The sequence below is a fragment of the Heterodontus francisci genome, chromosome 12, assembly GCF_036365525.1.
Source record: "Heterodontus francisci isolate sHetFra1 chromosome 12, sHetFra1.hap1, whole genome shotgun sequence".
NCBI classification, from domain to species: domain Eukaryota; kingdom Metazoa; phylum Chordata; class Chondrichthyes; order Heterodontiformes; family Heterodontidae; genus Heterodontus; species Heterodontus francisci.
The window spans coordinates 76,490,787-76,506,487 of record NC_090382.1 but is presented as its reverse complement, the minus strand read 5'-3'; the positions used below and the strand labels follow the sequence as shown (position 1 = coordinate 76,506,487).

General features: G+C 40.6%; 1 protein-coding gene across 16 annotated transcripts in view; it reads left to right on the top strand.

Annotated features, from left to right (window-relative positions):
* The window catches only part of LOC137375933 (F-box/LRR-repeat protein 3-like), a 47,224-nt gene extending 36,717 nt beyond the window's left edge, over positions 1-10,507 (top strand). For all 16 annotated transcript variants that reach the window (XM_068043668.1, XM_068043674.1, XM_068043663.1 and 13 more), the window contains 3 exons: positions 2,815-2,937; positions 3,045-3,216; positions 4,894-10,507. In XM_068043668.1, coding sequence (XP_067899769.1) covers positions 2,815-2,937; positions 3,045-3,216; positions 4,894-5,537 — 939 coding nt within the window. In that variant the 3' untranslated portion in view covers positions 5,538-10,507. The remainder of the gene's footprint in view (positions 1-2,814; positions 2,938-3,044; positions 3,217-4,893) is intronic.
* Positions 10,508-15,701: the final 5,194 nt, after the last annotated feature.

The following is a 15,701-nucleotide window of genomic DNA, read 5'->3' as shown; positions in this document are numbered from 1 at the left end:
CTCAACTTATTTTATTTGGTTGTTTCTCACTTGAAGAATTCACCTGATATACATCATTCACTGTCTTTTTTTCTGTTTCATTATATTCTTTACTTCCTTTGTCATCCAAGGAGCCCTGGCTTTGGTTCCCTTGGAATGTACCAAGCCTGGACCTGAAACAACTCCTTAAAGATCATAAAAGCAAAATACTGCAGATGCTGGAAATCTGAAATAAAAACAAGAAATGCTGGAACCACTCAGCAGGTCTGGCAGCATCTGTGGAAAGAGAAGCAGAGTTAACGTATTTATTTCTAATATTTGCTAGTTCTGAAGAAGGGTCACTGACCCGAAACGTTAACTCTGCTTCTCTTTCCACAGATGCTGCCAGACCTGCTGAGTGGTTCCAGCATTTCTTGTTTTTATTCCTTAAAGATCATGCATTGTTCCATTATGGTTCATCCCGTCAATCTTTTGTTCCATTTTACCCTGGCTAGATCCCCCCTCATCCCATTGAAGTTAGCCCTCTTCCAATTTAGAAGTTCTACTTCAGATTGTTCCTTGCTCATCTCAACTACTAATCTAATCTTATGACACCATCACTCTTACCCAAGTGTTTCTCCCAGATCATTTGGTCCGCCTCATTCCCCTGCACCAGATCCAGCAATGCTTCCTTCCTCGTTGGACTGAGACCTACTGGTCAAGGAAGTTCTCCTAATCAAAATTAGAAATTTGTCCTCATCCTTTCCCTTTACTGTAACATTTTCCCAATTGATATTTGGGTAATTTAAAGTGTCCCAATATCACCACTTTCACAGTTCTGTGATTTCCCTAAAGATTTGCTCCTCTATCTCTTTCACTATTTGGAGGCCTATAGAATACCCCCAGCAGCATGATTATACCTTTCTTCCTTCTCAACTCTAACCAGATTGATTCTGTCCTTGCCCTGTCAGAGCTATTCCAAGACTGCAATGTCTCCTTGAGCAGTACTGCCACTGCACCTCCTTTTTCTTTCCCTTTCCCATCTTTTCTAAACACTTTGTATCCCTGTTGCCCTTGTCTTTCTAGGTTGTTGAGGTCGCTGGTTTGGAAGGTGCTGTTGAAGCCTTGGTGAGTTGCGGCAGTACATCTTGTAGATGGTACACGCTGCACCAGTGGTACGTTGGTGTTGGAGTGAGTGAATGCTTGAAGTGACGGATAGGCCAAGTGGGTTGCTTTGTCCTGGATGGTGTCAAACTGCACTCATCCGGGCAAGTGAGCATTCCATCACATCTCTGACTTGTGCCATATAGATGGTAGACAGGCTTTAGGGAGCCAGGAGGTGAGTTGCTTGATGCAAAATGCCCAGTTTCTGACCTCTTATCACCACAGTATTTGTGGCTGGACCAGTTAAGTTTCAAGTGGATGTTTATACCGTTGAACGTCAACGGGGAAAGGTTAGACTCTCTTGTTGGAGATGATCATTACCAGGCATTTGTGTGGCATGAGTATTACTTGTTACTTAACAGCCTAAGCCTGAATGTTGTCTGGGTCTTGCTGCATGCATGCACGGGCTGCATTGTTATCTGAGGAGTTGAGAATGGAACTGAATATTGTGTAATCATTAGCGAAAGCCTCCACTTCTGACATAATAGAGGGAAGGTCATTGATGAAGGAGTTGAAGATGATTGGGCTTCGGATACTGCCTTCGGGACCTCCTGGGGCTGAGATGTTTGGCCTCCCAACAATTACAACCATCTTCCTTTTGTGTTGGGCATGACTCCAGCATTGGAGAGTTTTCCCCTGATTTTAGCACATTCCCTATTTTAATTTCTCCACCATTTCTGACTTTTAGCTGCCTGGGCTTTAGGCTCTGTAATTGCCTCCCTAAACCTTGCCACCTCTCCTCCTTTAAGACTCTCCTTTAAAACAGCACAGTGGTGCAGTGGTTAGCACCGCAGCCTCACCGCTGCAGGGACCCGGGTTCAATTCTGGGTACTGCCTGTGCGGAGTTTGCAAGTTCTCCCTGTGACTGCGTGGGTTTTCGCCGCGTTTCCTCCCACCGCCAAAGACTTGCAGGTGATAGGTAAATTGGCCATTGTAAATTCCCCCTAGTGTAGGTAGGTGGTAGGGAATATGGGATTACTGTAGGGTTAGTATAAATAGGTGGTTCTTGGTTGGCACAGACTCGGTGGGCCGAAGGGCCTGTTTCAGTGCTGTATCTCTAAATAAATAAAATAAAAACCTACCTCTTTGACTTAGGTTTTGGCTAACTGTCCTAAAATTTCAGGTAATTCAGTGACAAGTTTGTTTGATAATGTTCCTGTGAAGCACATTGGGACATGTTACTACATTTAGGTGCTCTATAAATGCAAATAGTTATTAATGTTGAAGTGGGACAGGATTGAAATTGATCATGCTTTTTGGACAATTAAGATTGGTGGATGATACAGTTTGCAATCAGTGCATTTTGTGGAAGTTAACATTGGGCTGCATAAAAGCCATTTGAAGCATCTCTCTGAAGGAATCAGTAATGCAATAGGCAGTTCCTTCAGACAAACTGCATGTAAAGCATAAAAGTAAATTCAACTTTTTTTCCTTGGTATCTTAATCATCTTTTCATATTCATTTGTATAAGATCAAGGTACCACAAAATTGCTAGTTCAGACAATGTATCCAGTTCATCTAATAAGCAATACTAGCAAAAGCCTCAATATTATCCAGAGAAGTGCTTCGAACATTTTTGTCCTTCCTTTAAAGATTACCAGAAACCTATCTGGTTGTACTATAAATTGCAGAGTTGATAGCAGTGTTCAACTTAATTTCCATCATTTAAATCTCCTTTCTTGCCTTTTTCAGGTTGATAGTAGCACTGAGTCAGCAGAGGCAGCCTGTGATATTCTTTCACAACTGGTCAACTGTTCCATAAAGACCTTAGGGCTGATCTCCACAGCAAGACCTAGTTTCATGAATTTGTCAAAGGTAACTTTTAAATTTTTTTTAAAAATCCAACTTAACTATCATGAAGGAGCAAAAGATTTTTTTTGACCTGAATTACACTATATTCATTATCTTATTTGCTTTCGCAGTCGCGTTTTGTGTCTGCTCTGACTGTGGTATTTGTGAATTCAAAGTCACTGTCATCAATCAAGATCGATGATACACCAGTAGATGACCCATCTCTTAAAGTTTTGGTGGCTAATAACAGTGACACTTTGAAATTGTTGAAAATGAGCAGTTGTCCTCATGTTTCACCTGCAGGTAAATCCACGTGTGCTCATAATGTAATTTGCAATTCAGCAAGAAATCTTTTAGAAGTACTGAAATGATGTGCCTAGTGTGTGTCTGTGGCAGTGTATTGATATTAGGAAGTCAATACAGAGGAGCTTATGGAATCTATGTCAACTCTTTTTCATGGAGCCTTACTAGAGGCCTACTCGGGTCAGGAAAAAAGAACCCGAGCGCGACCCCGACCCGGCCCCTCTGATTTTGTCCCAAGCCCAGCCTGACCCGAGCCCGACCCGACCATCCGTTTACTCACCTTCGGACTCGGAATCTCCATGAACCTGCAGCACCTGCGTGATGACGTCATCGTGACGTCACTCACACTGCGCAGTCTCAGTTTCATTCTGGTCTCCAAGCTCAGGTAAGTTTTTTTTTCTTTTAAATTTCAGAGCACTTACTGCGTGTGTCTGACCCGACTCGGACTCGGACTCTGCACGGCCCAGCCCAACCCGAACCCGACACATGTCGTCAGGTTCGGGTCGAGTAGCAGGCCTCTAAGCCTTACTACATCAGGTCATCTAATATTTATTGAATAATTGGAAGTTTCCATTTTCCTAATTTAGTTCATTTAAAAATTGCATTACATTTGTGCAATAATTGTATTGTTCTGAGGAGAGCTGTCATGTTTTGCGTTAGACTATGGATAGCAAACTCAAGCTATTTGAGGGGCTCTGATGATCCACAAAAATGTGTAGTTGGATTAATACAGCTTTGGAATCTTGTGTAGTTGAGTTGAATAAATTCAAGTGCGATTTTTTTTTTTACAGTGATTTGATTTTAGTTTGCCTTCAGAATTTTTGTGTCTTTAATATTTTAAGTAATGTTGGTACCGCTTTTCTGCTCTCATCTTTGTTGTTTAACAACATTATGCTAGCAAAGAGTTGTAATTAGAGTTCATTGTCTGGTTTTACTGAGAAGTAAAACTATTCTCTAGATTGTGATCTAAAAATGTTAAATGTTCCTTCTCTTGGTTTGATGCCACATTGAAAAAGCTGCAGGGGTTTGTGTGTTAGTGAGGTTTTTCACTGATGATCTCCTTTCATCCTGGAAACTAATGAAGGGCATTGTCCATTCCTGAATTCAGTACTGACCAAGTCCTACTATATGATAGAGGAAGCGACTAAATTTCTGTGTACTTTGCTGATGCAATTGAGATTATCTATGCTAATATGACTACGTTTGTCAGAATGTAGGGAAACATTCTTTAGCTTGATTACATATCTATTCCTCCCCGAACAAAACCTTTTAATTAAATCAACTTTATTTTTTGTACAAGTATTTATGAACAATGACGACTTTTGAAAAATCTTCCTTTTGCACTGAAGTAATGTTTCCATTTCTGGCCATTATTTGTATCTCAGGGGGATTGCTGATTTTATTTTTGTTTAATTTTGAAAATATGGGCTATTCCCAACCGGAACTGAATTAAAATTAGCAAAGTTCATTTCACTTGAAACCTTCTAGTTAGCAGAGAAAGGAGAATTTAATCTTGATCAATCCTAAGTCTACAAAGTAAAAAAGATGCAGTGATTCTGTCTCTCTTGCCATCCAGTTCAAATTACCAGTGACTAAATTATAAATTTATTTGTCTATTTTTGTTGGACATGCCAACAGAAAATGTTAAATAGGTTTTAAATTTTATTTCCCATGCAGGTATTCTCTGTGTGGCAGATCAGTGCTATGGCCTCAGAGAGCTGGCACTAAACTATTACCTTCTGAGTGATGAGTTGCTGTTGGCTTTATCCAGCGAGAAGCATGTTCATCTGGAACACCTTCGCATTGATGTGGTGAGTGAGAACCCTGGACAGACCCAGTTCCACAGCATCAAAAAGAGTAGCTGGGATGCTCTTGTGAAACATTCTCCAAAAGTCAACATTGTCATGTACTTCTTCCTGTATGAAGAAGAGTTTGACCCATTTTTTCGTGATGAAACTCCAGTCACGCACATCTATTTTGGCCGTGCAGTCAGTAAGGAGATGTTGGGTCGTATTGGAATGAACTGCCCAAGATTGATTGAACTGGTTGTTTGTGCAAACGGTCTTCAGCCTCTGGATGATGAATTAATTTGCATTGCAGAGCGTTGCAAAAACCTAACTGCCATGGGTCTGGGTGAATGTGAGGTATCTTGCAGCGCATTTGTGGAATTTGTGAAGATGTGTGGAGGACGACTGACTCAGCTATCCATTATGGAGGAAGTGCTGATACCAGATCAGAAATATAACTTGGAGCAAATCCACTGGGAGGTTTCCAAGTATCTGGGAAGGGTATGGTTCCCAGATATGATGCCCACCTGGTAAATTTGATGCATATTATTTAAGTTTAGAGAATGAGGAACTCAGCAGGATCAAGGGGATGGTTCATGATGCTTTCATCAATGAATAAACCATACAGATAAACAGATGTTAAATCAGAATACTGAATAACTATTAACACAACTAAACCTTTACAAAGTCTAAGCTCTATTTGATTGCACTTTTCAGTCTTGTTTGTCAGGATTCAGATGTTGATTACTGTGATTGTGACTGTGTATCTACTTACAGATAGTATCTTAACATTTTCAAAGCATGAAATGTTGGCTTATTTTTAACCACATCTTATGTGTCTTCTGTTCTTGGACTGGGCTGCTTTGAGTAAAGAATTGTGACTTTGGAGAAAGTCCACTTACTAATCACAGAAATGAACGGAATATTTTGGAGTGATCAAGTCCATGGGGCCTACAGCTTAATTTATTTTATTTCAGTTTAAGGGGACAAATTAAGCTGACAAATTAACTGTTGTTCATTTGTGACTGGTATCCAATAAATACCCTTTTAAATGTGTACATTTTTACATTGAACCAGAAACATAGGGAGGAGTTTTAACTTACCTGACCTGCTTGAAGCAGGAAGGGGTAGACTGCATAAAACTGCAAGAGGGGTCTGGTCCCGTTTTGGGGGGAGGGGTGGGAGAAGTCAGTCAGTCAGGCCTTGGGAAATCAGAGACCTTGGGTGGGTGGGGTGGAGGAGGGTTGGAGAGGTGGGGCTGTTAGCTTTATGATTGAGGGTCTCATTGTTGGGAGGTGCTGGGGAGCTGGAGTGCTTCTCAGAGGCCTCAGTGGGGATGGGGTTGGAAGGGAAGAGATTTTGGGGTGGAGCGGGGTGGTGAATTGGGAAGGTAATGGGGATGGTCAGGCAGGCAGTTTGGATCCAGCAAGTGGGTGGAAAGGCACTTGCATCCTGAACCAGCAGTCCCTTACCTCAGTTTAGCTGGCAGGTTAAATATCAAATGATGAATACAAACGAGGCTCGCAGCCTCATTGAAATATTTTAAAGTGAAAACTTGCCTCCTTGGAGCGGGTTGGTTGCCTGCCCCCCTTCCCCCCCCCCCCCCCCCCCCCCCCAAATAAAGCTGGAAGTATGTGGATTGGGGGCAGGAGTCAGACTTTTAACCATTTAACCCCCACATCCGACCCAAATCTACCCATTTTTGAGATTTACTATCTCCCCCACAATGAAGCATTAGCTTACTTGGAGGTGGGGAAAACTTTTTGACTCCATGGCAGTGTTTCCATTGTTGTGTATATATAAGCAATAGTGTACTGACTAAAATGTACAGGCCTTGATGCCAATAGGAAACATCAGAAGAACTGAAACACTGAAAACCCTACTGCATTTTGGATGTCTCATCCCATCTGAGTATCCTTGAATAAGTGGCCCAGTTTATGTTTTTTATATAATTTTTTTTTCAGAAAATTCTAGATGAGCATTATCCTACTGTGGAATCTTAGTTATTTTGTTGTATGCTAGAAATATCGGTTAAATCTTAAGGCAATTTTTATCCTGGTGTTCAACTTCAAAATAAGCTGCAGCATTTACACAAGCTGCATTTAGGCAGATTTTAATCTATTCAATTTTGGTGCATTTATCCAAAATAGGAAGTACAATACTACCTAGTCAAGCTGCCCTATTTACATGTGTTGAAGAAGTTAACTTTGTTATATTCTAAGTTGATGTTATTTGAGGTCCACTTGCATCTGATAAATATATGGATTTTCAACTCCATCCTGAGATTGTATCTTGAAAGCATGTAAAAGCAGCTAAATAATATTGTGGGTGTAAATAGAAATCAGTAATTGATGTGGGGCAGCACTCAAAGTTGTAATTCCTGCATATGCTATATATTGGAGTTTTGATTTGAAATAATTACAGTGTGGTTGAAAAATTTTACTAAATGTTGTGGACAATGATCTGAGTTATTGATTAAAATAAAAATGGCTGGGCTGAAATTTGAAAACATCACTGTATTTGAAAGCAAAACATTTAGGAATTCATTTGAAATAAGATTTTTAATTCATTTTGAGTTTTTTGGAAATTGTAAGGTTGTTATTGTTTCCTCAACATTTCTATTGTTGAGACCTATTTGGAAATATTGGTTGAGTTTTAATCTGTTAACCTAGTGTTATTGTGCAGGAATCTGACACGAATTTTACTCCAGAGTAAATCTGATCGTTAAATAACTTTCACTGCACACCACCACCCCCCCCCCCCCCCCCCAAACAAAAAAATTCCCAGATATTGGCAGCCTATTTAAAATTCAGTTGTACTCGTAGAATGTGATACTATGGATGCTGGTCCAGTTTAAACGAATGCCTGATTCATGTCCACAGGAACCTTTAACCTGCCATGTGTCTGGGCAATAGTAATGAAAATTTGGTGGCCTTTATACTTTGGTAGTATCCATATTGCCCATGGACTTGCCTGAATTTGAAAAGTTGGAGCCAGGCTGCTCTCTGGATCTGAATCCAAGCAGCTATGTCGTACCTTTCTAGCTGAAAATACTGACAGCACAGAGTAAAGCTCACCTTGGTATAGCTTAACCTCAGTGATTACGAGATGAAGTTCATAAATTGAGTCTCATCATTCATACAAGAATGGAAAGGATTGCAGTGATGTTGTTCAGTATACTGATTTAGGTTTCACCGGTGACTTGCAAAATAATGTTGAATTGACAAACTAAAAATATGTTTCAGAAGCACAAGAGTAACCTATAAAGAACTGTGTACATCATTGCTTATTGAAGATGTTGAGGCACAAATTTATTTGTGTGTTGTATGAACAACATAGGGCGGCACAGTGGTTAGCACCACAGCCTCACAGCTCCAGCGACCCGGGTTCAATTCTGGGTACTGCCTGTGTGGAGTTTGCAAGTTCTCCCTGTGTCTGCGTGGGTTTCCTCCGGGTGCTCCGGTTTCCTCCCACATGCCAAAGACTTGCAGGTTGATAGGTTAATTGGCCATTATAAATTGCCCCTAGTATAGGTAGGTGGTAGGGAAATATAGGGACAGGTGGGGATGTGGTAAGGAATATGGGATTAGTGTAGGATTAGTATAAATGGGTGGTTGATGGTCGGCACAGACTCGGTGGGCCGAAGGGCCTGTTTCAGTGCTGTATCTCTAAACTAAACGTTGGTAATGTAGCTATACTGCAGGTTGTGAAGCATGGTTGAGCAATTTTAAAATAAATCAATTAGGAAGTTAATTTTATTTGTGTATTCTACACTAAAAGTGGACATATCTTTCTCGTAGTTAGGCTTTCCATTTCTTTTGTACTATGGTTGAACCCTTGTATTTGTTTTTTTTTTACAAAAAGGCTTAACTTTGATTCAGGAACCCATTCCAAAGGCACTTTTGGAGACTTTGGAGAACTGAAGTGATTAAAGATAACTGACATTCAAATCCATTTTTCTAAAAAAAAACAATGTGTTCATTACCAAGTGGTTTAGTTGGAGATCTTGAAGCAGGTTTAAGTTTATTAATTTTGCATTAGATGTCTGAATTTACAATAAAGCATTTTCCTGAAAGTTGTGTTGTTTATACTTTGCTTATTACATACAGATTAGGAGCAGTAGGCCACTTGGCCCCTCGAGCCTGCTCCGTCATTCAACAAGATCATGGCTGATCTGATTGTAGCCTCAACTCCACATTCCCGCCTACCCCCAGTAACTTTTCACCCCGTTGCTTATCAATAATCTATCTCTGCCTTAAAAATATTCAAAGACTCTGCTTCCACTGTCTTTTGAGGAAGAGAGTTCCAAAGACTCGAGCCCCTCAGAGAAAAAATTTCTTCTCATCTGTCTTAAATGGGTGACCCCATATTTTTAAAGTGACCCCTAGTTCTTGATTCTCCTACAAGAGGAAACATCCTTTCCACATCCACCCTGTCAAGACCCCTCAGGATCTTGTATGTTTCAATCAAATCGCCTGTTACTCTTCTAAAGTCCAGCAGACACAAGCCTAGCCTGTCCAACCTTTCCTCATAAGACAGCCTGCCCATTCCAGGTATTAGTCTAGTAAACATTCTCTGAACTGCTTCTAATGCATTTACATCCTTCCTTAAATAAGATCAGTACTATACACAGTACTCCAGATGTGGTTTCACCAATGCCCTGTATTACTGAAGCATAACCTTCCTACTTTTGTATTCAATTCCCCTTGCAATAAATGATAACATTCTATTAGCTTTCCTAATTACTTGCTGTACCTGCATACTAATTCATGCACGAGGACCCCCAGATCCCTCTGCATTTCAGAGCTCTGAAATCTCTCACCATTTAGATAATATGCTTTTGTTATTCTTCCTGCCAAAGTGGACAATTTCACATTTTCCCACATTATCCTCCATTTGCCAAATCTTTGCCCACCCACTTAACCTATCTATATCCCTATGTCAACTCCTTCTGTCCTCTTCACAACTTATTTTCCTATTTTGTGTCATCAGCAAATTTAGCAACCGTGTCTTCGGTCCCTTCATCCAAGTCATTTATATAAATTGTAAAAAAAACATTGAGGCCCCAGTACTGATCCCTGTGGCACAGCACTTGTTGCATCCTGCCAACCAGAAGATTACCTATTTATGCCTGTTAACTAGCCAATCTTCTATCCATGCCAATATATTGCCCCCTGTACCATGAGCTTTTATTTTCTGCAATAACCTTTCATGTGGCACCTTTATTAAATGCCTTTTGGAAATCTAAGTACAGTACATTCACTGGTTCCCCTTTATCCACAGCACATGTTATTTCTTTAAAGAACTCCAATAAATTGGTTAAACATGATTTCCCTTTCATAAAGTTGTTTTACAAAGTATATTTTATGTATTTTCTTACTGTGATATAAAATTCAGATATTAAAAAGTTAATGTTTTTACTGTGTAATTGTTTTATGACTGGTACAGGTATCCAAAATTGAATATTTGGAATACTTCAGATCATTAAAGCAAATTATTCCTTTTTTGCTGTATTTTTATTTAATCAAGAATACAGGTGATAGCATTTTGTTTCCTAACGTGAAGTTTGAGCATTTTCTATCACATAATCTGTTTTAGTAACAGTTTTTGGTGAAGGATGTTCAGCAGTGCACTTGAAGTGGATGAAATGAGGCCAACTGGTAGGAGTGATGGATTAATGCACTCTTTTTTTTTCATATCTGAAACCTAGTTCAAATGCAGCCCAGAAAAGCAGTGAAAGTTTCTGTTGCCTGGAAGGTTCCATGCAATTGAGTTTGTAGCAGTCTCTACATTGTACCAAGATGTGTAAGTACAAAGTTATGCCCCAAAGTTATTGACCAACTATTTGGTCAATGTTCCACAACCTTCAATTTTGTTACAACAGGTGAACAAACTATACCTCTGTACATACATATTAACAGTTTCAGATAGGATAAGACCTTTGGGCCACCTAGCTCAGCTGACCACAGTATTCCCTTGATGTATTTTCAGTAACTCTGAATCCTTGCTGTTGACAAGAACTTGTCTAGTTCTTCCTTCAAGCCCATTCAAGCTTTTTTATTCCACCACCCATACTGTTAACATAGTGACAGAGAACCAACAAGGATGATTGTTGCCTGAATTCTGAGCTGCTGCTTTCCTGTTGGCCATATAAATGGACAACCTTCTCTGCCTTTAGCACAAGAGCACACTATAATACAAGCATAGGCATCTAATGCTGTGGGCTACATAACCTGCCTGAGGTAAATGAAATGTGTCATGGAGCTGGGAGCACTAACTGTGTCTGAACAACCTATTGGGGATTATTTCCAGTCAATAACACACTATTACAGCCTATTAGAAAGTTTTCCTGACAGCTTGCAATTAATTGTATGGTTACAGGAGCTGTATGTTATTTAACATGGGCGGCACAGTGGCGCAGTGATTACCACCGCAGCCTCACAGCTCCAGGGACCCGGGTTCGATTCTGGGTACTGCCCGTGCGGAGTTTGCAAGTTCTCCCTGTGCCTGCGTGGGTTTTCGCCGGGTGCTCCGGTTTCCTCCCACAGCCAAAGACTTGCAGGTGGTAGGTAAATTGGCCATTGTAAATTGCCCCTAGTGTAGGTAGGTGATGGGGAATATGGGATTACTGTAGGGTTAGTATAAATGGGTGGTTGTTGGTCGGCACAGACTCGGTGGGCCGAAGGGCCTGTTTCAGTGCTGTATCTCTAAATAAATGAAAAAATAAATAACATTAAGTCACAACCTGCTGGTGATTTGCTCATTAATTAAGGCAATTGGTATGAAAAGAATGTAACTACATGGATGGGGACACAAAATAGGGGTAGATTGATTTTTTTTTGGTTTAGCAAGATGTTTGAAATGACTCCTCAATGGTCCTGAGGTAGCACATCTTGGTTTCAATTTATGTAAATAAACAGACGAGTAATGGTATGAAAGTTTGCTAGCACTACCAAATTATGAGGCATGGCAAAGTAAGAATGCAGGAGGATATAAGAAGGAGGGTGGTAGAATGGCTAATAAAAACAAGAAATGTTGGAAATCATCAGATCTGGCAGCATCTGTGGAGAGAGAAGCAGAGTTAATGTTTTGGGTCAGTGACCCTTCATCAGAACTGGCAAATGTTAGAAATGTAATAGGTTTTAAGCAAATAAAGCGAATGTGGGCCGAGAGATAACAAAAGGCAAGGTGTTGATAGAACAGAGGGTCACTGAGAATAATTGACCAGAAGGTCATGGAGCAAAGGCAAATGGTATGTTAATGGTGTGGTGAAAGACAAAGCATTAGTGCAGAGAGGGTGTTAATTGCCGGAAAATAAGAAACCCTTGCCCAAAGCACAAACATAAAATAAACAGTGGGTAGGCACATGATTTAAAAAAAAAAATTATGAAACAAACTAAAATAAAACAAAGAAAAAAAAAAAGGCGGCCCATGATGCTCTGAAATTATTGAACTCTACGTTCAGTCCAGCAGGCTGTAGCGTGCCTAATCGGTAAATGAGATGCTGTTCTTCGAGCTTGCGTTGATGTTCACTGGAACACTGCGGCAAGCCCAGGACAGATGTATGAGCATAAGAGTTGGGGCGGGGTGGGGGGCGGGTGGTGAAATGGCTAACAACCGGAAGCTCGGAGTCATGCTTTTGGACTGAGCAGAGGTGTTCTACAAAGCGTTTACCCAATCTGCGTTTGGTCTCCCCCAATGGTAGAATGGCTAGATCAAATTCCATGGAAAGAATTTGATGTCTTTCATTTTGGTAAAGTGTAGTGAAAGGAGGTACCCTAGTGCAAAGCCTCTTAATGGAATGAAGGACTCGGGTCTGGGTGCTGATAGATGAAAAGAACAAAGAAAATTACAGCACAGGAACAGGCCCTTCGGCCCTCCAAGCCTACGCCAATCCAAATCCTCTATCTAAACCTGTCGCCTATTTTCTAAGGATCTGTATCTCTTTACTTCCTGCCCATTCATGTATCTGTCTAGATACATCTCAAAAGACGCTATCGTGCCCGCGTCTACCACATCCGCTGGCAATGCGTTCCATGCACCCACCACCCTCTGCGTAAAGAACTTTCCACGCATATCCCCCCTAAACTTTTCCCCTTTCACTTTGAACTCATGTCCCCTTGTAATTGAATCCCCCACTCTAGGGGGGAAAAAGCTTCTTGCTATCCACCCTGTCTATACCTCTCATGATTTTGTACACAAAGATTGATCTTTTAAGGTGAGATTGCTGGTGGAAAAGACCATAAAAGCAAATAGGATTCTGGCTATAGAAGTAAGGAAATGATTTTGAATTTGTGCAATTTATTAGTTAGACAATACTTGCAATATTGGGTGCAGTTTGGGCATCCATAAAAAATACATTAGACCCATTGAAAGTGTACAGTGAAGATTTGCTCGAATTATATCAGCAATGAGAGATTACTATTGTGAAGAAAAGGTCAAAATATTGGCAACATAAAATGTTGGAAAATTCAGGTTAGTCATCCTCTGTGAAGAGGACAAACAGTGTTTCAGGTACAAAGGCCAGAGAGCTGCAAAGTGCCTAATAGATAAGGTGCTCTTCCAACTGATGAGTTCCGTTGTTTTTGACATTCCATACTGTTCCACAGGTCAGAGCAGGGGATCACTGGGGAATTGAGTGTTAATTGACAGTGTACAAAATTGGATGCCAATGAGCACATAAAGTCTTAAATTAATGGAATAGTATAGAAATAGCTCTCTCCCTTTATTAAATAATATTTTATAGCAGCCTGCCAGGCTAACAGAGACAGTGTAGGCCTGCTATCTCTCCCAAGGGCATGACTAGTACAAGCCCTGGTAGAAGACATTTTAAGCCTGATGAGGTGGGATCTCAGGCCCCATATCTAAACTAATTGTCTGAGTAAGATAAACAGGATGTCCTAGCAAGAGATGAGCCACGGGATGATGTCATAGACTGGTGGATGGAAATAGGTATTTACCTTGGGTAATTGATTTGCATGAGACACCCACCAGCCACCTAGAAGTAATGCACATAAATGGGCATACGGGTGGAGGGAAAAACACTTCAAACAGAAAAGAACTTTCCAAGACTGAGAGCAGAAGGGACTGCAGCTGCCAGCTACAGAGATCGGCATCCCTCTGCTTCCCCCATTGGTTCGTCTGATCTGGAATTGGTAAACAATTGTCACCTGTTGGGGTCATGTGTCTTTTCTGTATATTTAGCATATTATCATATCTAAACTTGCTTCTTAATAAACTGCTTTAAAACCATCAATTACCTCAACCCCCTTTTTGGTAATTGGTGATTCCTAGATCAAATCTTATATCTGGGAGTCCGTAGCTGAACTTGGCATAGCAGATAGAACAGAAGTCAGAGGCTAAGTAATTACCTAATCGAAATATTGGGCTGTTTTCCCCACTGAAACAGAAGAATGGGGCAGGAGCAAAGGAATTTTTTTTTAAACTAGGAAGGATTTTGAGAAGGTATGTTAGTAGGGGTATTCCTATTTATAATTTACTCCAAATCAATAGGATTTTTAATAAGTCTGTGATACATGATATTCAGTGTTTAAGTATCCTGTACATGCATAACAGTACATAAATATACACTTTAAAAAGAAGTACTTGCAGCAAAGCTTTGCTGGATTAGTTGAAGGAGTCAAACACGTAACAGTGCCGAGCTCGATATGCAGGCTGATCAGACCTTTTATCAGATATCTAAAGTGGTCTCATGACCCACCCAGTTACAAAACAATTGCTACAATATTTAATAAGAAAATTGAATGTATATATTGGCTACAATCTAGATATTGTGCCAGGCCAAGCACCAGCAGAATCGTCCTAGCATTTCAGAACTGGTTGCAGAAGTTGGGAGCTGTCAACTGACAAGCTAAAGTCCAACATAGATATTCTGTTAGTATAATTATCAGCTGACATTCCAGATTCCTACGTTACCTGTGCATGTCCTTGTCCCACTGTTGAATTGAAGTGACCCTGGGAATTCTTGATGTTGACTGAACCCCATGACGTCTTGTGGCTTTAGCTCAAATGGGCACAGAAACTTTGCTGATCACTTGATATTCCTCCCATAACTAATGAATTAGTACTGCCAAGTATTCAACAACACTTGGAAGCACTGAGGAAATCAACGGTTCAGAATAAACTTGGAGTGGGGAATTTAATGTCCATTAATAAATGACTAAGCTGGCTAAATCCTGCAAATGTGATAACCAACTATTTGACTTTGTCCTCATCAACCTAGCATAGACACAACTGTCCACAAGAGCATTGATAGGAGTATCCATTGCACAGTTCTTTTGAAGATATAGAGATCTTGCTATCATACAGTCTTTGGCCTCCTTGTCTCGAGACAATGGGTAAGCGCCTAGAGGTGGTCAGTGGCTTGTGAAGCAGCGCCTGGAGTGGCTATAAAGGCCAATTCTAGAGTGACAGACTTCCATAGGCGCTGCAGATAAAATTGGTTGTCGCGGCTGCTACACAGTTGGCTCTCTCCTTGCGCTTGTGCCTTTTTTCCTGTCAACTGCTAAGTCTCTTCGACTCGCTACCTTTTAGCCCTGCCAGTATATCATACAGTATTGCATAACTAATGTGAAGAGACTTAGTAGTTGGCAGGAAAAAAGACAGAGGCGCAAGGGGAGAGCCAACTGTGCAACAGCCCCAACAAACAAATTTCTCTGCAGCACCTGTGGAAGAGCC